This window comes from Sinohyriopsis cumingii, chromosome 11 (assembly GCF_028554795.1).
Source record: "Sinohyriopsis cumingii isolate HCF-2022 chromosome 11, ASM2855479v2, whole genome shotgun sequence".
Classification (NCBI taxonomy): domain Eukaryota; kingdom Metazoa; phylum Mollusca; class Bivalvia; order Unionida; family Unionidae; genus Sinohyriopsis; species Sinohyriopsis cumingii.
The window spans coordinates 90,701,632-90,724,080 of NC_142971.1; the positions used below are offsets into that span (position 1 = coordinate 90,701,632).

At 37.7% G+C, this 22,449-nt stretch overlaps 1 protein-coding gene across 1 annotated transcript in view; it reads left to right on the plus strand.

Annotated features, from left to right (window-relative positions):
• Positions 1-22,449, plus strand: part of LOC149788975 (alpha-L-fucosidase-like) — a 37,551-nt gene that overhangs the window by 10,609 nt on the left and 4,493 nt on the right. The window contains exons 3-7 of the mRNA XM_089975131.1: positions 3,546-3,676; positions 6,313-6,446; positions 7,775-7,872; positions 9,815-9,947; positions 11,881-12,051. Coding sequence (XP_089831257.1) covers positions 3,546-3,676; positions 6,313-6,446; positions 7,775-7,872; positions 9,815-9,947; positions 11,881-12,051 — 667 coding nt within the window. The remainder of the gene's footprint in view (positions 1-3,545; positions 3,677-6,312; positions 6,447-7,774; positions 7,873-9,814; positions 9,948-11,880; positions 12,052-22,449) is intronic.

Genomic DNA, 22,449 nt, shown 5'->3' on the forward strand with positions numbered 1-22,449 from the left:
GTAACAATGCATGATACATACATAAATTTTGTTGGAAATGCGAATAAAAGATGGACAATTACCCAAGCGTATATTTAACACCATCTCCATGGCATATGTATTTATATTTCAGTGTATTATAACTTTGAATGATAAAGCTTGGGACTTATATTTAACTTGATAAAATAAATTAAAATCTGTCTTGCCTTGTGTCTTGCCTTGCCTTAACTATACCATTCACCTGATACTTTCTGCAGGAACCTTAGTCTATCATATTTTCATTGTACAGGGTTGGACACTAAATATTCCGTGTTTTTTTTTACATAATCCAGCCACAACTGTTTCATCTATCTCACCTTTGTATCTTACATTGTACATTTGTTGGCTCCATATAACATGAGCATGCAATCATTAAAGATTACAGACAGCATGCGGCTGTGGTAGGCTTCATTTAACATGAGCACACACTAAGACTTGCAATCAAAACCCTGTGTAGACTCCATGTAACATGAGCTTACACTCAATAAGATTTGCAGTCAAAATCTGCTGTTGTAGGCTCCATATAACAACATCATAATAATGATAATAATAATAATGATAATAATAATAATGATAATAATAATAAAGACTTTATTTAGAGAAGGTAACTCAATTAGTTACAGAACTAATCTACCTTGAGGCCTTCTATCTGTTATGTACAATACATACAGTATATACAACATGTGAAGAGTCTGGCTTGACACTAAATAATTAAGTAATTTTAAAATTCAAAGTATCAAGCCTGGAACACATTCGCAGGCATCAGTGAAAACATAAACATATATATAAAACATAAAATATAATCCTGCATTGAAATATTCAGCTATGAAAATGATGTAAAATTACAGAAAAGCAGGTGGTATTTTTTGTACCGTACTAGAACTGTTCAATTTTCTAAAGATTTCATCCATTTAAGACATTGATTGTGAAAAGATGAAATGCTAGGAGCCTGCCTTATGTCACTGGGAATGTTGTTCCATAACAGTGGACCAGTATATTGAAAACTTTTTTAAAAAAATTCCTTCTTTGGCCTTGGTATAATGTAATTTTTTCTTCTTATGGACCTTAAATGTGGAGTGCCATTTGCATCTCTTTGGTGAAAGATATTGCTTAGATAGACAGGAATGTCTTTTCTGGATACTTTATACATCAATTTGGCCTTTCTAAGAAATATTCTTTCATGTATCGTTAAAATCTTTATATTATTCATTGCATCCTGAAAATTGTCTATACTTTGATCTAGAATTAAATGGCAAGCCCTCTTTTGGAGTCTTAAAAGTGTTGTTATGTTTGAATTAGAGGTATTACCCCAAATTACATTACAGTAGTCCAGATATGGCTGAATATAACTTTTATAAAAGATGACCCTATACTGAAGAGGAATGTATGTTTTGATTTTCCTCAGTAGCCAAAGATAAGAGTTAACCTTTTTTGAAATATGTTTAATGTGAATAGACCAAGTAAGATTGTTATCCACGAATACACCAAGAATTTTATTTTGAGAGGTCATATTGAGGCTCACATTGTCAAATAGAACCTGGAGTTTGTCGCTATCTAGCCTTGCTCATTTTTGTTGTGTTGTAACTAGTAGGGCTTTCGTTTTTTCTGTATTTATGATCATACTGTTTTCCTTGCACCATACTTGAAGTCTGTTGAGAGCATCTTGTAAGTTATTTTCAAGTACTGTTTTGGTTTTACCAATCTCAGACAGTGTAGTATCATCTGCATAAAGGTCAGTGGAAGAAATTGAAGTTCCAATCTTAAGAGGTAAATTGTTGATAAATAGTATGAATAAGAGAGGCCCAAGGATAGAGCCTTGTGGTACTCCACAATTAATATTAGCACACACTCACTAAGACTTGCTGTTGGAGGTTTGATATAACATGAGCACACACTCACAAAGACTTGCAGTCAAAACCCATCTGTTGTGAGCTCCATTTATGTGAGCATGCACTCACTAAGACTTGCAGACAAAACCCCACTGTTGTAGGCTCCATATCACATGAGAATGCATTCATAAAGACTTGCAGACAAAACCCCACTGTTGTAGGCTCCATATCACATGAGAATGCATTCATAAAGACTTGCAGACAAAACCCCACTGTTGTAGGCTCCATATCACATGAGAATGCATTCATTAAGACTTTCTGTTGGAGGCTTGATATAATATGAGCACGCACTCACTAAGGCTTGCAGTCAAAATCTGCTGTTGTAGGCTCCATATAACATGAGCACACATTCACTAAGACTTGCTGTTGGAGGCTTGATATAACATGAGCACACACTAAGATTTGCAGTCAAAACCCCACTGTTGTAGGCTCCATATCACATGCACATGTACTCACTAAGATTTGCAGTCAAAATCCTGTGTAGACTCCATGTAACATGAGCACGCACTCACTAAGGCTTGCAGTCAAAATCTGCTGTTGTAGGCTCCATATAACATGAGCACACACTCACTAAGACTTGCTGTTGGAGGCTGATGTAACATGAGCACACACTCACAAAGACTTGTAGTCAAAACCCTTCTGTTGTAGGCTCCATATCACATGCACATGTATTCACTAAGATTTGCAGTCAATTGTTGTTGTTGTAGGGTTTAACGCCATTTTTCAGCACATGATAGGCTATACATGGCAGACAGTATTAATGTGGAGGAAAAACCTGGGAAATGCCTGGAAAGAACCACCGACCCTCGAGAAGCTACTGGCAAGCTTTCTCACATACCCACACTGGCCAAATCCGAGACTCAAACCTATGCAGACAGAGGTGAGATGGCAGTGATCTGTAACGGAGAGTGCTTTGGACCACTTGGCCACTTGGGGCCCCAGATTTGCAGTCAAAACCCTGTGTAGACTCCATGCAACATGAGCACACACTCACAAAGACTTGTAGTCAAAACCTTGCTGTTGTAGGCTCCATATCACATGAGCACACACTCACTAAGACTTGCTGTTGGAGGCTTGATATAACATGAGCACAAACTAAGATTTGCAGTCAAAACCCCACTGTTGTAGGTTCCATATCACATGCACATGTACTCACTAAGATTTGCAGTCAAAATCCTGTGTAGACTCCATGTAACATGAGCACACACTCACAAAGACTTGTAGTCAAAACCTTGCCGTTGTAGGCTCCATATAACATGAGCACACACTCACTAAGACTTGCTGTTGGAGGCTTGATATAACATGAGCACACACTAAGATTTGCAGTCAAAACCCCACTGTTGTAGGTTCCATATCACATGTGCATGTACTCACTAAGATTTGCAGTCAAAACCCTGTGTAGACTCCATGTTACATGAGCACACAATCACAAAGACTTGTAGTCAAAACCCTGCTGTTGTAGGCTCCATGTAACATGAGCACACACTAAGACTTGCTTTTGTAGGCTCCATATAACATGAGCACACACTCACTATGACTTGCTGTCAAAACCTTGTGCAGGTTCCATATAACTTGAGCATATGCTCCTTTTTCATCCTAAATTTATCTTATCATGCACTAGGTTCTGCTTTTTTTCAGGTATGCTAGCCAATTCCATTAGGAAGAGGACAAATATTAAGCTTGGACTGTACCACTCTCTGTTTGAATGGTTCAACCCACTGTTTCTACAAGACAAAGCCAACAACTTTACTACTAACTACTTTGTCACTGTATGTACAATGTGTTTCTAACTTTTATTAGTTTACATACTGGTACTTTTATGTCATAGGTCTAAATAGCACAGGGACTATTTACTTTCTTTGCTATTCTGGAGTCTCAGATTTGGGACTTCCTGATTCTTGCATGTATATACAAGAATAGGTTGTCAGGCATCCATGAAACCTGTCATCTTACTCAAGTGGAAATGTGACCTCACATTGTGAGGTAGGCTTTGATGCAGATAGGAAATTTTAAAATTGGACGTTTTTGGAGGAGAAAAAGGTGGACCTTTAGGATTGTCTCCTTTGAGAGGTACTGCACAGAGAAACGCCACTGTTAAATTATATATGAAGTCATAAAATACACAACTCTAAGTTGCTTCTGTTTAAGAAGGACAAAAACCCAAGCAAACACTGAGTAAAACAGGGCAATGTACAGTTTATACCAGGAACTTCTTTGGGATTTTTTTAATGGCCCACTACAATAAATAGATTGCTTTCAAATCAACTTAGATGGTCTATTTTCAGATATTGTCATTTAATTTTATCTACTAAAAAAGCTCAGTCTGTTCTTGATCTTTTATGTTTTAATGTCATTTGAGAGAGAAATAATCCTGTGTTTATATATTGCTTTCAACAGAGACATATTTCTAGTTAAAACAATCTGTTTTGGATGACAGATGCTCATCCAGCCCCATTTCTAACACTTAATTCTCCTACACATCACATGCTGGGGGCCCCGAGTGGCCGAGTGGTCTAAAGCGCTCACCATTCCAGATTACTCCCTTCTCACATATGTCTGCATGGGTTCGAGTCCAAGGCTCGGCTAGTGTGCATACGTGGGAAAGCCTGCCAGTAGCTTCTCTTGGGTCGGTGGTTCTTCCAGGGTTCTTGCTTCACCAGTTATACTGGCTGCCATGTATAGCCTATCTTGTGCTGAAAAATGGCGTTAAACCCCAGAACAACAACAACATCACATGCTGGATGGAGTTTTCTTGCCTACTGGTCATCGTTATTCTACATTTTCCCTTGAATAACTTGACATGTGTAACTTACCCTGAAGTACATTATGCCATGAGAAACATGATGGCTCAGACAGTAGAAGTCCAAGTATGCCCATGAGAAGCATGGTGGCTCAGACAGATTCCAACTGTGCCGATGAGAAGCATGGTGCCTCATACAGTAGAGAGTCTTGTCATGCTCTGAAGTACACTGCCCATGAGAAGCATGGTGGCTCAGACAGATTCCAACTGTGCCCATGAGAAGCATGATGGCTCATATAGATTCCAACTATGCCCATGAAAAGCATGATGACTCAGACAGTAGAATCTTGTCATGCTCTGAAGTACACTATGCCCATTAGAATCATGATGGCTCAGAGAGATTCAAACTATGCCCATGCAAAACATTATGGCTCTGATAGTAGAGTCCTGATAAAAGAAGCATGATGGCTCAGACAGTAGAGTCCAATTATGCCTATGAACATAATTATGGTTCAGATAGTAGAAAGTCAGACTATGCCCATGAGAAGCATTTGTTGGCTCAGACAGTAGAGAGTCCAATGATGCAAATGATAATCATGATATATCAGACAGTAGAGAGTCTGGTTATGCCCATGAGAAGCATAATGACTCAGGCAGATTCCAGCTATGCCCATGAGAAGTATAATGACTCAGGCAGATTCCAGCTATGCCCATGAGAAGAATGATGGCTCATACAGTCTAGTTCTGTTATGCCCATGAGAAGCATGATGGCTCAGAGAGATTCCAACTAGTCCTGATATGAGAAGCATGATGGCTCATACATTAGAGTCCAATTATGCCCATGAACAGAACAGCATGATGGCTCAGACAGGAGAGAGTCAAACTCCCATCGGGTGGGTAATCTATTGAGCCATCTGTCTTACTTATTACTTCACAAACCCTTGAGCATGGTACATTGCCTCATCTCAGATTGTTATGAATGGTTATTTATGGAAAACATTACTAAAGCCAATGTTATTTGTTGAAAATGAAAAACCCATTGAGTATTATTATTGTTATTACATGTATTATTATTATTATTATTATTATTATTCATCCCAACCTATGACATCATTCATCTGATGTCATTGACAAATGCACTACACATTTTTCCATATTTTGTTGATATTTAATGATAAGTATTGGCATGCTTGGGACTATACCGTAAGTATGTAATTTTTAATAATCAGATATTTCTTCTCAACTCCGTGTTTAAAGAACTAAAATTGATGTATCAAAACTTGGTAGAAAAATAAATGTTTAAATGTGAGATACAAAACTGACAATCAAAACTTCAGCTAATGCCAATAGAAAATTAAAGTTTTTATACTTTAGTACACCTGAAAAAGTATCTTTGGTACACCTGTAGTCAAGATTCCTCATATTTATACTTAAGGTTAAAGTTAGTATCAAAAGTATAATTTTCTTTTTGTTATTTGCCGAAAGTATGTGGCCAGTCTGTGTCTAAGAGAAATTTTAACCCATCCGCTGATAACTTTGGTCATGTCTACTCACCTGGATAGAGTTCTGTTTTTACCAGTATTAATATTTTAAGATGTATGGATAATCAGTTTTAATAAATTATAGAATTGTTATTTAAGAAAAATCGGTACTTTTTTATTACAGTCAAAAACCATGCCAGAATTGTATGAGCTGGTCAACACTTACAAGCCAGACATAGTCTGGTCGGATGGAGATGACGATGGTCTTGATACATACTGGAACTCGAAGGAATTTTTGGCCTGGCTCTACAATGACAGGTAACTTTGCTTACTTTGACATATGTAACTTACCCTTAAGCACATTATTTATCATATATCATTTCCCTCTCAAGGGAGGCAATCCTAAAGGACCACTTTTAAAATTTCTTACCTGCATCAAATATTTTTATTTTGAATTTTTTTCCACTGACAAAATGCAGGGATGCCCAAATGGAGTCACATGACCAAAGACATGGAAACTTTCAAATGAGTGAACAAGAAGAAGTTACATCGGATTGGTTGCTGTATCCCAAGGGTCGGCAACCTACGGCATGCGTGCCATAAAGTGGCATGTCAAATAGTTTTGTGTAGCACACAAAGGGCAGCCAAAAATCTTGATTTTAACAGTGTTTCTATCTTACTGGTGGCACACGCTCGTTCGTTTTGTAATTAATCTGGAAAAAGGCGACACACTTTGTAAAATAGGTTGCTGACCCCTGCTTTATCTGATGGAACATCAGTATGTAACCATGAACTTAGGAATGGCCACAATAGGTAGCATTGTGTTATTCCATGTGGGCTTGCAAGTTGTGAAACATGGAATTTGACCCAGAAATATTATGTACATATAGCCGAATGTAACTGAAGAGTTGTTGAGAAATACCAGTAAGTGTCTTAAATGTGCACCAAATGAGACATGGTACTGGAAATTATAATAATTTTGTGTCATTAAATTTGTTTAAATCAGTTAATTTGGTACATATGCATACATTTTTTGGGTTCAGCTTACAGGCAAAATATCACAAATATTCATATTATTGCTGTATCAATAAGCTAATATTAACATGAAGGAAGTTTTCAAGAACTAAGTTATCCCATTAAATTACCTAAAGTTGTATGTTGAAGAAATTCTTTTATTTACAGACTCAACCACTGTTAATACTGACTTGATAAAGTCTACACATTTTCTATATATGGACTTGTTTACCTTTTTCATATAGATAAAATTGGCAAAACAACAGTGCAAAATTTATGTGACACCAGTCCAAGTTTTGCATAATTGTTTGTCATTTTTTTAATATTTATATATACTATTTTTCATGACCAACAAAATCTTTATGATCAGTGCAATTGGAAAGACTTATTTAATGTCTGATTTGTGTATATTGAATTTTTTATTATCTATATTATTGTCTTGCCTGTCAATGACAAGTTTGAAGGTATCACTTTACTGGTAACAATGATGGTGGCAATGTTGTTGATATTGAAATTCTGTGTTCATCTATTGAATAATATTATCAAATGTCTGAAGTTTGGTTCCCTGCAGTGGCAATATAACTGACTTAAACATAATGATTTTGTGTTAAAGCCATCATTTTTACTTACAGCCCAGTGAAGGACACTGTGGTAACAAATGACAGGTGGGGTGCCAACTGTGGGTGTAAACATGGAGGTTATCTCACCTGCATGGACAGGTATAATCCAGGTAAGCTAATTCTAAATTATTTAGGATGCTGCTGTTGTTGTTGCTGAAATGATATTGGAAAAAATACAGTAAAGAATTAATTAACCAGATCATTGCAAGACAGAATTTAATGCATGATAAATTGGGAATCCAGGGAACATTTTATTAGTCTATGATTGTTTAGTCCAGGTAACTGATGTGCTTTTAATACCTCTTTTGCAGATTTAAAAAGCAATGCATATTTTAGGCAATAATGAATTTACATATATTAACAAAAACTTCAAATATCCCCTCTTAATGCCACAAAATATGCATTTCCTTAGAATCTTTTGTTTCTCAATGGACCTGAGGTTAAATTCACAGATAATAAAGTAAAAACTTTACCTGTGACAGTGATATTATGAAAGAAATTTCACCAAGATACACATTATCTATGTAGATTTACCCATAAGGATAACAGTCTTCAAACAGAAGTAAGAACCTGTGACCCAAGAGATGTATGTGCATTGAATATTCTATAGTGGTCCCTTGTTATTAAATCCCTCTACGTAATACATAATGCAGATATGGTCATGAAATACCATACAATTGGTATATTTTCTCATCACTACTTTGTTTATTTAGCATTATATTTATAGTTCCTCACTATTGAGAACCATTATAATTATAATCTTTAACAATGACAATGTTTTGGAGTCTCTTTTGCACTTTAATCACACTTCTTTTTTGAACATACAACAGTGCAAAGCAACTTCACTTTTAATCCCTACTATTTTATTTTTTGCTCATATGGACAATGTTATAAAGAGAAAGCAATGCATTATATACAGTATATATTTCCTTATAAGTTGGGACCAACTGCAAACGTAAAACTGATCTTTCTGATCTGCCATTGCACATTGTGCCAGCAGTTCTGGGGCTATGCTGTTTGTTCTACTGATTACTCTTAATAATCTGCAGGGACCCAGATCTGCTGATGCATTATGTGAGAGCAGATCTGGATCGATGTAGTAACTTATCAGTGAGCATATATAGTAGTTTTCATGCCTTTGTCTGTTTTTATTCTCATCAACATCAATAAAGGTCACCTCCTTAGAAGACAAGAAGTATGCCAGCATGCAACTGACCAATTACTGCTGCACTTAGTCAGATGATTAACATCAGCCTATCATTGGACTCTTTCTTTGAAATTACTATCTCTAATGGTTGCATAAATGGATTGTTATCAGACTTGGAGCATAGGTTTGCTAAGAGACATAAAACTTGATGACATTAGTCATTAATTTTGATGGTTAAAAGGTCAAAGGTTAAGGTCAATGGAATAACATGTTTTACAGTAATTTCTACATTTTCATTAATATAAATTTTCAAACTTGCATGTGCCACAGCTTATTTATTTGTTAAACATGAATTTATGGTATCACGGTACCAATTGTTTTTCCATAGACCTCAATGCTAATGTTTTGTGAAATAAATATACTTTCTGTCCTACTTGGGCATGCATGTCACACACTGTCATATAGAACAATGCTAGATTGTCAGTTTGACAATGACATAACCAGGTACTCCATTGCATTTAAGAGAGATAACTCTACTGGAACTAGACAGGGGTAAGAGTTATCTATTCACAACAAGCACATTTTCAGCCATGTGTACCATATTTTAAAAAAATCATAAAAAATACAAAATATGATCTAGATAGAAATTAACACAAACTCACATGTTGCCAAGAGGCTCAACTTTTTTTTAAGCCAAACAGAAAGTACAACTCTTACATAATGCACCAATCACAGCTAGTGTTGTTCTTTAATTCTGAATACAATGTTCCATACACCTTAAGCTCTGCCCACCTGGACTTGCGCAATTGGTACCGTTATACCTATTTATGATTCAAGAGTATTAGTATGTGATCAGAATGTATCAAATAATAATTGAGATCAAACATTTATTTTTAATTATCTAGGCAAGCTTCAGCCAAGAAAGTGGGAGAATGCAATGACACTTGACAGATCATCATGGGGTTACCGAAGGGAGGCCACTCTAGGAGATTTTATTAAAATTGAGGAACTCATTACACTGATTGCAGAAACTGTCAGGTAATTACTGTCACATATTCACAGACACACCACATCCTGTTACAATTTATATATTAATTAGAAAGTTATATACCATTTTTTTAAAACAAACATTTAAAATTAAAAGGCTTTGATTCTTAAATTGCAAAACTACAGCCGTTATCTCAACTTTGAAGTACAGCCATTATCTCAACTTTAAAGTACAGCCATTATCTCACTATTTAATTATGCCATTATCTGAACTTTTAACTACATTCATCATCTCAGTTCATAAGCACAACCTTTCAACTCGCCTCTTAAGCGTAACTTATATTCCACTCTCAAGTATATCAATTATCTCAACTTGTAAGTATAACCTTTATACCAACTCAAGTATAAAAATTATCTCAACGTGTAAGTATAACCTTTATACCAACTCAAGTAGAACATTTATCTCAGCTTGTAAATATAACCTGTATACCAGCTGAAGCATAAAAATTATCTCAGCTTATAAAATATAACCTTTATACAAACTCTTATTTATAAATTTTATCTCAACTCTTAAGTATAACATTATCTCAAAACTTAAGTACAACTTTAATTTCATCTCCTTAGAACATTCATAATTTCATCTCAAATACAGCCATTATCTCAGCTCTTATATACAGTCTTTATACCAACTCTTAAGTGCAACCATTATCTCAACTCTTAAGTGCAACCATTATCTCAACTCTTAAGTGCAACCATTATCTCAACTCTTAAGGACAACCATTATCTCAGCCCTTAAAGACAAGTTTCATTTCAACTCTTAAATACAATTATTATCTCAATTCATAAGGTACAACCTTTTTTCAACTGAAAAGCTAAACAAATTAGTTTTCTGATTTTGTAGATATTTAATGGCATTCCAACTCAGTATGCATCCTTTATGATTTTCACTTTCAAACAATAATTTTACGTCACAGAGTACATGCTGGGTGGGGGGAGGGTACTGGTACAGGACTTCAAAACCCTAATTCTAGAAATGTGCTAAACCACCTAATCCATATGGGTACACTTACAGATGAAACAAAATACCAGCTATTAGCGAGAGCATCCGCTTCAGATGCGGGACGTTGTGGATTCGATCTGCGGCCGAGTCATACCAAAGACTTATAAAAATGGTACTAAAAGATGCATTGCTAGGCACTCAGCATTAAGAGGTTAGTGTTAGGACTGGTTGGCCTGGTGCCAGGATAATGTGACTGGGTGGCACATGATGCTACATGTCTGTGGCATGATGCCCCAGTGCTTGACATCACTATCAACTGCAACACTACAGACATGGTGGTGATATGACTGAACATTTTTTAAAGCTATGTTAAAAATCCAAATCTCACACAGGCATGCATGCATGCATACACACACACTTTTATTTTTTAGGTATGTTGAGCAGAAGTAGACTTAGCCAGTATTTCACTGTAAATTGCAAAATGTTTTTGAAACCGCCTTTATATAACCAAAGTTTAATTAATTTAATTAAGTTTAATTAGTTTAATTACAAACTAAATGTTGAAATACTGCAGTTTCAGTATAGCAGCTGTTAAAAGTTGGTAGTATCTGACAAATTGTTTGCTTGTGGTATGGAGGCCACCAGAATTCTAGGTTAGGGCTACTGTGTCCTGAAGTTAGTTAATCCAATGGGCTACTGCATTATTTCATTATTAATGTTTTGCAGTTGTTTTAAACAAAACTATTCAATATGCTAAATTTAAAAAGGGCTGCCATATCTTAACAGGTTCTTTTCTTGTTAGCCCCTCTGGCTGCCAAATTTAAAATGGCTACGATTTTGTATGGTTCTTTTCCTGTTAGCCCATCAGGCTTTTGTCTTAAATTTTGACATTTGTCAGACCCTGATTTGGCTCATACATTTAATATTTTGAGGCATTAAATTTAATGGATAACCTTGTCCTTGACCTGTTTCTTAACTTTTCAGCTGTGGTGGCAATATTTTGATCAATGTGGGGCCCACTAAGGATGGTCGCATAACCCCAATTTATGAGGAGAAACTGCGGCAGATGGGACAATGGCTCAAGGTCAATGGAGAGGCCATCTATGAGACAAAACCATGGACAAGTCAAAATGACACTGTTGCTCCAAATGTATGGTAAGAAACTCTGAATGGTGAATGTGTTGAAAGAATGTACAGGGGTGTGTATATTAAATGTACAAGGGTGTGTATATTAAATGTACAGGGGTGTGCTTAAAGAATGTACGGGGGTATATTAAATGTACAAGGGTGTGTATATTAAATGTACAAGGGTGTGTATATTAAATGTACAGGGGTGTGTATATTTAATGTACAAGGGTGTGTATATTAAATGTACAGGGGTGTGCTTAAAGAATGTACAGGGGGGTGTATATTAAATGTACAAGGGTGTGTATATTAAATGTACAGGGGTGTGTATATTAAATGTACAGGGGTGTGCTTAAAGAATGTACGGGGGGGGGTGTATATTAAATGTACAAGGGTGTGTATATTAAATGTACAAGGATGTGTATATTAAATATACAGGGGTGTGTATATTAAATGTACAAGGGTGTGTGTATTAAATATACAGGGGTGTGCTTAGAGAATGTATAGGGGTGTGCTTAAAGAATATACAGGGGTGTGTATATTAAATGTACAGGGGTGTGCTTAGAGAATGTATAGGGGTGTGCTTAAAGAATGTACAGGGGTGTGTATATTAAATATACAGGGGTGTGCTTAGAGAATGTATAGGGTGTGTTCAGTGAATGTACAGGGATGTGCTTAATGAATGTGAAAGAATATTTGTACCTTTGGTGAGCTTGGGCTTTTTTTGCCATAGTGATAGCAACTAAATGAGGTCACTGTTGATACCAATGGTGAGATCTAACTCAATACTGACTTTAGTTTTGAAAATTTCATAAGATGGCACAAATTTGAACATCCTGGAAACAAGCCCTGGAAATAAGCACCAAGCATGTAACTGAAAAAATAGTTGTTGTTGTTGTTGTAGGGTTTAACGCCATTTTTCAGCACACGATAGGCTATACATGGTGGCCAGTATTAATGGTGGAGGAAGAACCCGGGAAAACCCTGGAAAGAACCACCGACCCACGAGAAGCTACTGGCAAGCTTTCTCAGATTCCCACATTGGCTGAATCTGAGACTCTAACCACGCAGACAGAGGTGAGATGGCAGTGATCCGTAACGGAGAATGCTTTAGACCACTCGGCCACTTGGGGCCCCCTGAAAAAATAGAATAGAACCGTTACATAAAGAATTAATTTAATAAACATGTAGATGATATTTTTGGAAGTGAAAATAAAAATAAAATTAATGAAGGCTACTGTATATTGGTTGTTGTTGTTGTTCTAGGGTTTAATGCCATTTTTCAGCACAATATAGGCTATACATGGCGGCCAGTATAACTGGTGGAGGAAGAACCCTGGAAAACCCAGGGAAGAACCACTGACCCATGAAAAGCTACTGGCAGGCTTTTCCACATGCCCACGCTAGCTGAGCCTTGGACTCGAACACACGCAGACAGAGGTGAGATGGCAGTGATCGGGAATGGTGAGCTATTCTAGTTGTACCAAGAATTAAGGATCAATCTTAATGAAAGCTTAAGTTTAATAGTATTAATACATTACCTCATACTATTGCATTGCTTTTCTTTTCTGGGATCCCAGTCCAGGGCACTGATCCAGTGGCCTAGTGTTTAGAGTGTCCGTCCCAGATGCAGGAGGTCATGGGTTTTAACCCTGGCCGAGTCGTACCAAAGACTTATAAAAATGGTACTAACAGTTGCTTTGCTAGGCACTCAGCATTAAGAGGTTAGTGTTAGGACTGGTTGGCCTGGTGTCAGGATAATGTGACTGGGTGGGACATCATGCTACATGTCTATGGGGCATGATGCCCCAGTGCTAGACATCACTAAAAACTGCCACACTGCAGACATCGTAGCGATATGACTGAAATTTTTTTAAAGCTACATTAAAATTCCAAAGCACACATACACACAGTCCTTACTTGATATGAGTACTTCCTGTTTTCTTTGCTGTCAATTTGCATGGGTTTTTGCACTCTGCCCAGCAAGCAATGATTCAGTAACTTATATTCCCTTTTGTAGTTCTCATGCTAGGGTAAGTATACCTGCCAAGATTTGGTTCCTGGATTTCTTGTTTTGCAAAGTTTTCTCTTTTAGCATGTAATATGTTGCAGGGTGTGGGTAAGTGAAGGCACAGTTAGGAAGGCCCTGTTGGACACTCCTCACCTGCCTATGGTGCACTTGTTGTGAACACATGGATGGATGTCTGATTGTTGTCTCTATACAGATCAAGTGTTTAACTTAGCAAAAAGTTTCCATACATAAAGAGGGATAAATCATCATCAGGTGACATCCCCATCCATTCCCAGGAGGGGTTTGAATCTCTTCCAGCATTGGAACAAGTATGTACCACTTCTACCAACAGTAAGATAAAAACTCAGTTTTAAAGACCATCTACTGCTCATACCATTTTATAACTGAAATTTACTTTTAAAATTCTAAGATGAAATTTTCTTATGCATTCTATCCTCACATTAAAAAGACCACTGGGAACCAGTCTAGTTGTTACTGGAAATGTTATACCAGTACAATGATATGTGGCTGAGTAATCAGCATAACAAAGCTAACATGTGTACACAACAAGCTGTTAATTGATTACCTTATACCAAACCTGGATAGTTTAAAGCCAAATTTGACAGTTTTATTAAGTATTATAAGTGTTAAAAGGTATTCATTTTGGTCCATGATGGCTTATGAGTGTTTGGATGAAAATCAACCAACCTTTGGCAGAGATGGTTTCAGCAGAAATGCTAGAGTTGGTATTTTGAGTTTTTGTATTTTTAAATCTTGCATTGTTGAAGATGTATTAGAGGTTTATTTAAGGGCAGCTCATATTTTATGTTCAATTCTTGTCAAAATGCCAAAATATGAACTTTCTCGCAATGCTGAAAAAACACATTGACTAAAAAATGAGACTTATGATTACATCTGATGTCCAGATTGGGAACTTCCTCCACAGGGTGAACTTAAATTCAGCAGCCTAAAAAGCCCAGTCACAGAAAAACATAATTTTGAACCTTTTTGCAGGATGGGAATAGTTGTTTTATCATTGCCTTGTCTATTACTTATACTGAGAATACATTCTCTATTCTTCACAAAATTCAAAATGATTCATGGGGATTTCTGGACCAGAAACCTGTTGAGGGCCTGTTAATTGTGAAACTTAAAAATCACAATGAATATCACCAGTGGTCACTCGTCAGGGATATTATGAAGGAAATAAAAAATACTTGTGGATTTTATAACAGATGGTCTTTGCAGTGAACTATGAGATCCACTTTATACAAAAATGTTATGTTGATGAAAACCTACTGGTTTAGAAGCCAATATATTGATGAAAATTTGTCAATCTAATGGTTTGACATCCTGGTTCTGTAACATGTAGGACCAAAGGCCAACTAGCCAAGATACTTGTTAGGAAACCATCAGAATCAGTGATGGTTTGATTTTTGGCCCCTGGACAAACACACGAGAGTGAGTTGTACCTTCTAGTAAAGGACAGTTCCCTCTCAAGATCCATATCTTAGTGACAGAGATAAGCAAACTATGTCTTCCTGAGATAAGCATACTATGTCTTCCTGAGATGAGCATACTATGACTTCCTGAGATAAGCAAACTATGTCTTCCTGAGATAAGCATACTATGTCTTCCTGAGATAAGCATACTATGTCTTCCTGAGATGAGCATACTATGTCTTCCTGAGATAAGCAAACTATGTCCTCCTGAGATAAGCATACTGTCTTCCTGATATAAGCAAACTATGTCTTCATGAGATAAGAAAACTATGTCTTCCTGAGATAAGCATACTATGTCTTCCTGAGATAAGCATACTATGTCTTCCTGAGCTAAGCAAACTATGTCTTCCTGATATAAGCAAACTATGTCTTCATGAGATAAGCAAACTATGTCATCATGAGAGGGGCAAGCAGCAATCTTGCTCTGATCTGAAGTGTGCTTGTCTGTCAGATATTTGTCACTGGATCAGTCTCTGACTGATCACTAGTCACCTATCACTGGGTACCAGGTACTGGTCACTAGGCTTTGAGCACAGGTCATTAGTCACCAAGTTTTGATTATTGGTCTGGGGATTATGATTGGGTCAGTACCCCCCATCCCTATGTTACTGCTGAATCCCCATGGGGATAGAGAGTCTGGTCGTATTCACCCAGTTAGGGACAAGTGTTGGTTCAGCATCTCATCCCCTTCTGGGAAATGAATCATTCTTCACAATTACACCATATGACATGAATGTCTCTGCTTGATTTCAAGGTATGGTAGATGTGACAGGCCATATACCTGCTCCATCATCTCTGTCCTTGTCCAACAATAAGGAAGGGCCCACCACTCTCCTCCAAGACAGAGAAAAACGAAATAGCAATCTTATTAACCTAGAAGGTCAGCTTGTTGGGTTAGTCTCATGAACATTTATGAGATGACAAAGCACCCCCAGTTCTCTGTCTCCACCTCTAGAGAAAGAGATATTGGGAAGGACAGTTCTGTCTTGTTTAAGTAGCGGGCTCTATATGACAATGCCCATTTCATCATGTGGGACTCGAATGAGTTTACAGAGGAACTGGCAGTGATATTTCATCCCCCTCCATTGGGGCTACTCTGCTTCTTCTCATCTTCAAGTAAGATGTTGGAGGAGGAGGATGTTTGGTAAGGCAGTGAACGAAGTTTGTTGCCTCCTTGGCCAGAGACTTGTATCCTAAACCATTTTGGTGCTGATGACAAGAAGATTCTCTCCAGTCTAGAGAGTTTTTCTACTCTAGATCTTCTATGGACCTTCTCTAGTCCAGATCTTCTGCTGGTCCCCCCAATCTACAATGGTCCAAAGAGCTTACACAGAAATTTTCCAAGTGCCAGGAATCTGGCAGGTGGTAGAAAGCGTGGTATGTCCCACTCCTATGCTGTGCCACTGGCCTCAGTCTCCAGCTACCAAATTCAGTCATTGGCTTGGCTCATAAAGCCACCAGACAATAGTGCATCTCAAGTGGTCTCTTTTAGTCCCTTAATGGAGGAATCTTGCTTTAGTACATTCTGGATACTAGCAAAGATGTCATGTCATCCTCTCTTATATATCAATGGTGTTCTTGACAAAGGCTCTTCACCTCCACAGGGATGCTGCCTTGGAAACATTTATGGTCTTGCTGGATCATAGCAAGAACCTTATTAAAGCTGCACTGCTTGAGGCAGAGATGATCCAGTCCGACCACAACATCACAGGATTTAAGGGCTCAGCAACACAGGTCCCTGATAATGATTCTAGGTCCATCAAAACTGGCCAGGAATAGCACCAACCCTGACAACCCTATGAAACCTTCTCGAATGTTCTTCAAGCAGGTCAACTGTCTCACAAGCAGCCTCAGTTCTAACTTGCTCCCACCTGTTGTTTTCTAGGTGAGGCAGTCAGACAGGCTAAGGAAAAAGTCTTCAGATTTCTTTCCCTTCTTAGGAAGGGAGGTGGTTGGTCCTATGAAGTTGCACCCTCTTCTGCAGCATCTTCCTCTTCCCATTGTCCAGGTAGGTTCATGTCTAGACCTCTTTTCAGGGTTTGGTCAGACATCAAGGATGATGTGTGAATCCCTTGCACATTAAAGGACAGATACCAGATAGGCTGTACATGGTGGCCAGTATAATTGGTTGAGGAATTAACCCTGGTAAACCCCAGGAAGAACCACTGACCCATGAGGAGCTACCGGCAAGCTTTCTCACATACCCACATTAGCTGCGATGGCAGTGCTCAGTAACGGTGAGCACTTTAACCACTTAGCCACTTGGGTCCAGTGCATGGAACAGTAGCCATATATAGGAAAGTATGATGCCTTGCTTAGTCCTTGGAATAAGACCTTTCCTTGGCCTGACATACCGGTAATTCAGTCTCACTCTAATGGACAAACAAGAGCTATATGTCAGTGGTGTAATGATTTTAGAAAATTAAACTCATTGGCAACCACTGATTCTTCTCATCTGGAAATTGAGTCACTTGAGGTATGCCCAATAGGCTTCTGGGAGGGGACTGCAACTTTTGCTGGTGGGACTCCTATTTTTATAATCCTAGTGAGACCTCTACTCCTCTTGCATGGTCCCCCATCTTCTTTCATGTGTTTAAACTGTGTCAACGAAGGGAAGAGGCTTAGTCAAGTAGGTGGAAAATTACCCCAAATCTGGGTTTCTATTCTGGTGTTTAAAACAAATGTCTCAAGTTTTGCCCATCAATATTTCTGCCTTAAACAGGTTTCTTCAGGAAGAATGCTTCAAGATGGAGATTACTGCCTTGGTCAAGGATACCATAGGACCCGCCATCAGTGTTCAGAATGCATACCTTCAAATCTCCAATGTCCTCTGGTTTTGTCTTGTCTATGAGGTATTTAAATTTCAAGCTCTTCTGTTTGGCTTTGCTTCTGCCCCAACAGCCTTTAGCAGGGCAATGGGAGTCATAGTAGCCCATTTGAAGTCTTTAGGGATCCCCATCCTCCAGTATTTTGTTGATTGGTTGCCCTGAGATTCTCTTCTATTGGTTGATGGTGACTTTCTAGGTCTTCAGCCTCGAGAAGTCAGACCTCATCTCTTCTCAGGACTTCATATATGTGGGAATGAATTTACTCACCAGCCTTGGAAGGATTCATATTCCTTCAAACAGGATCAACTAAGTCCTGTCCCTCATATATGACTCTTCTGGCTTGCCTTTACCTTTTGCTGAGAACTGTAAAAGCTGCTGTGAAATTAGTTCCTATAGAGAGATATTACTTGCATCTTCTCCAGTTCCTGCTTCTGGCAAATTGGAGATCTGCCATTAATTCAGATCCCTATTGGATCTGACTTTCACCACACCTGTGTTGGTGACTAAATTGTGATCAGAATCCCAATTCACCCTCTCAACCCCACTTCTCTCTGTTCAAAAATGCATCAGATTTGGGTTGGGATGCTCGATCAGAGGGAGTAGTTCTTCAGGGATTTTGGTCATAGGAAGAAGTGACCCTTCATATAAACAACTTGGAAATGTGGGCAGTGTCCCTAGCTCTACAAGCGGTGTGTCAACCTCATGTGGTGTTGTTTTGTTATGGACATCATGTCAGTAGTAGTGTCTCTCAGGTATCGGGTCTGTACATATTATGCTCCTTCTCTTTGAATGGGATTCTGGAACCTACTCTGATGGGCAGCTTAGAAGGAGTTACTTTCTGAGTCTGACTCTTTCTGGGCAAAAGAAATATCCTATGAGAATAAACAACAAGCTCCATCTTTATCTCTTCAGTACCAAACTGGAGGGTCTAGGTGGTGGTTGCTTTCAATCTAAAGTGGGATTGTCTGTATCTTTTGCCTTCCTGCCATTCAAAATAATACATTCCTGCAGGTGCTCCACCAAGTCAGGATGTTCATTTCTTGCTCATCCTGGTAGCCCCAATGGTCATGATTCACCAATCTACTAGACCTGTTGGGAGATAAGCCCAGGATTTTACCACAGAAGTGAGACCTACTGTTGCAGCACAGGGGTCTCAAATGATTGATCCATCATAACCAGTTTATAGCAAGGTTCCCAACTGTATCATGCAGGCTAGGAGGCTATCTGTTTCCAAGGATTATGAAGCAAAGTGAAGAATCTTCCATAATTAGCAGAGTAGGAAATGCATTGATCCTAGCTATCCCCCTTGAAATATATTTGCAGACTTCTTTTTGAGAAAAGAGAATGCACTGTGTCCACTGTTAAGAAGTGTAGGACATCCTTTCTAACACTGGCTTCACTGGGTTCTGCCATCATGTCAGACCATCATCTGTCTGATTGCATCAGGTATTTTGAACTTCAGAAACTGATATCTCACTCATTAATGCTGAGTTCTGGGCATTGTCTAAAAGATTCCATGGATAACTTAAGACTGTTTTCCCACTCTCCTTATTGTCAGCAAGAAGAAGGAATGAGTTGCATGCCTTGTCAGTGGAAAGGGGTTGTTAACAGTTCAGTGGTAGCAATGACTCTGTTTCTCTTATGTTTTGGCCAAGAATCACCTACCTTCAGTAGCTCCAGTAACTACTGAGTTCCCACTCTTAGTCGTAACTGTATTGGGGATTATCAAGATATGCTCCTTTGCCCAGTTTGGGCTTCAAGGATTTTTTAAAATTTGACTTCTTCTAAAGGGTGAAGGAAGGGATGGAATTGTCTCTTGCAAGCTGGAGCTACATAGAAAATATACAGAAGTAAACGTAGTAGTACAGTAGTTATAACTTATAATATACATAAGAAATTAATTTAAAAAATTCACATACCTCTACAGCTGAAGATTTGCAAGTCTTTAACCCTTTAGCTATGACTGCTGCATCTTTGAATCTCATGTTAGTTCAACAATTGAGCTTCGACCACTAAGCAATGAGAACGATTTTTTTCTAAAGTTTATTCCTGAATGTCTGGTGGAAAATCTTGTGAAAGAAGTAAATGATTATACCAAGAAAATGGGGGACCAAAAGAAAGACCTGAAATGGAATGAAATCAGCATCACAGAGACATGGGCATATCTTGGAATATATATCGTTATTTATGTAAGGATAATGACTGCTTTTGAGAGGTACCATTCCCAACTTTACAATTAGAGTGTGGATTTCCTTCATGTTTTTATATGTACATATGTAAATATTGGATTTATTTTGTGGGATTCAAAACAGTTTACATGACTGGGATTTTTTGTATGATGGGATGAAGGAGTATATAAAGTGGGAATATATGAATAACAAACACTATACAAGGTAAAGAGTTTTTTATTTCACTGAAATCCAGCAAAAGCTAATGAAATAATGAATATAAATGTAACCATGTTTTTATTGTCAGTTTCTGTAGTCAGCCTTGATGATGCTCTAGTATTCATCCTAGCAACCAGCCTCAGTAGTCTCAGTAACTGATATGATAACACTCAGCAGTAGTGAAACTGTACAACAGCTGTAGTAGCTAACGGGTTAGGTGGACTGCTCACTGACAAGATGTTCCGTAAAGATATTGTCCTATTGTGAGGTATTTATACACAGACGATGTAGCCCCACATCATCTGTGCACTTGATGAATATTGTTTTTTTCCCATTGAATGTACTTTGCACATGCAGAATAGGATGAACCAAACTCACTGTTTTGAAATATTGTACAATATAAATAAATCACCTTTGGGTATCGTCATACACAGAAAACGAATCCCAATTAAATGTATTTAAAAAATAAAGTGATTTATACAATTCTGTGACAGCTTCATCTTGGAACAAATTGAATTACTCCTCTTTGTATGATGTTATGAGAACTGCCTTCTCGTACCTCATTCTACATTCACTTCCTTTTAAATTTAGTCTTTGGCACACTCGAGTGAAGGCATTTTTTGTTGGGTCCTATAGTGATGGTGCAGAATATGGCCAAATACCCTATAATAGTGAACTGTCATAGTGGTAAGTCATGAAAGTGCAGCTATTTTCTGTACCAGCTTTGCTGAAGCCATAAGCCACCCTCCTTACTAGTAAATTCAACGAAGCAATAGTAGCAGGTAATGCTGTTAAAATTTATTGAATGTGTGTATGTATCTGTCTGTCTGTCTGTGTGTGTCTGAAACCTGCTACTATTGTAAAGATTCTTTTCATCCAACCTGCTTTGGTGTCTTCGGTGTCTTGGTCCTGGTAAGATGAGGAGGATATTTTATATGCTGGCAGAGGAGTTAAAAAGGGACCATGTTCTTTTCAATTCTGGCCCTTCAACACTAATTGGAGGGAATATTTAGCTTGGAATTTTGGACTGTGTTGTCTGGAGAAAAAAAGCAATGCATTAGTAGCAGGCAAGTATTACACAGTTAATAATTGTTTTATTCCTCAGAAAACCTACATTTTTAAAGACAATATACCTTGCAAAGAATTTGCATTTTGTCTTGAAGCAATTTTCTTCTATTTCATTTTTTTTTGTTTCCATTGTATTTTTAAGTTTCCAGCCAAAGTTGCAAATAAAATCATAACTTGTTTTGCTTCATTTTGTATTTCTTGTTTTTTTTTTTTTTCTGGGCACCAGACAGATGCCCCCCTCCCATCCTAGCCAAAAATGGGAAAGTGTTTTATGTATACTTGAAACCCCCTGATATGTTGCTCTGTTTATATTTTTTTTAAAAAGGATTTGGATCAAAAATTTTATGTTATGAATTTTTTGACAGGGTATTTAACTCCTAGTGTTTTCTATAGGTTTGTTCTTCCGGTTTGGTTTCTATCACCTAAAATCGGGGTCACTCCCCTATTAAGATTTTGGTGACCTTGGCTAGAGGTCTCCTATGTCCCGTGTTTGCTATCTGTGAGTATGCTATTTGTTTGTTCGTGCTATAGTGTTTATGTTGGGACAGCCTTCTGAATCAAATTTGTTCCCAGTTTTCTTACCACAGTTTATAAAGAATACCTGTTAATTTTACTTGTTTTCTTTGAAATTT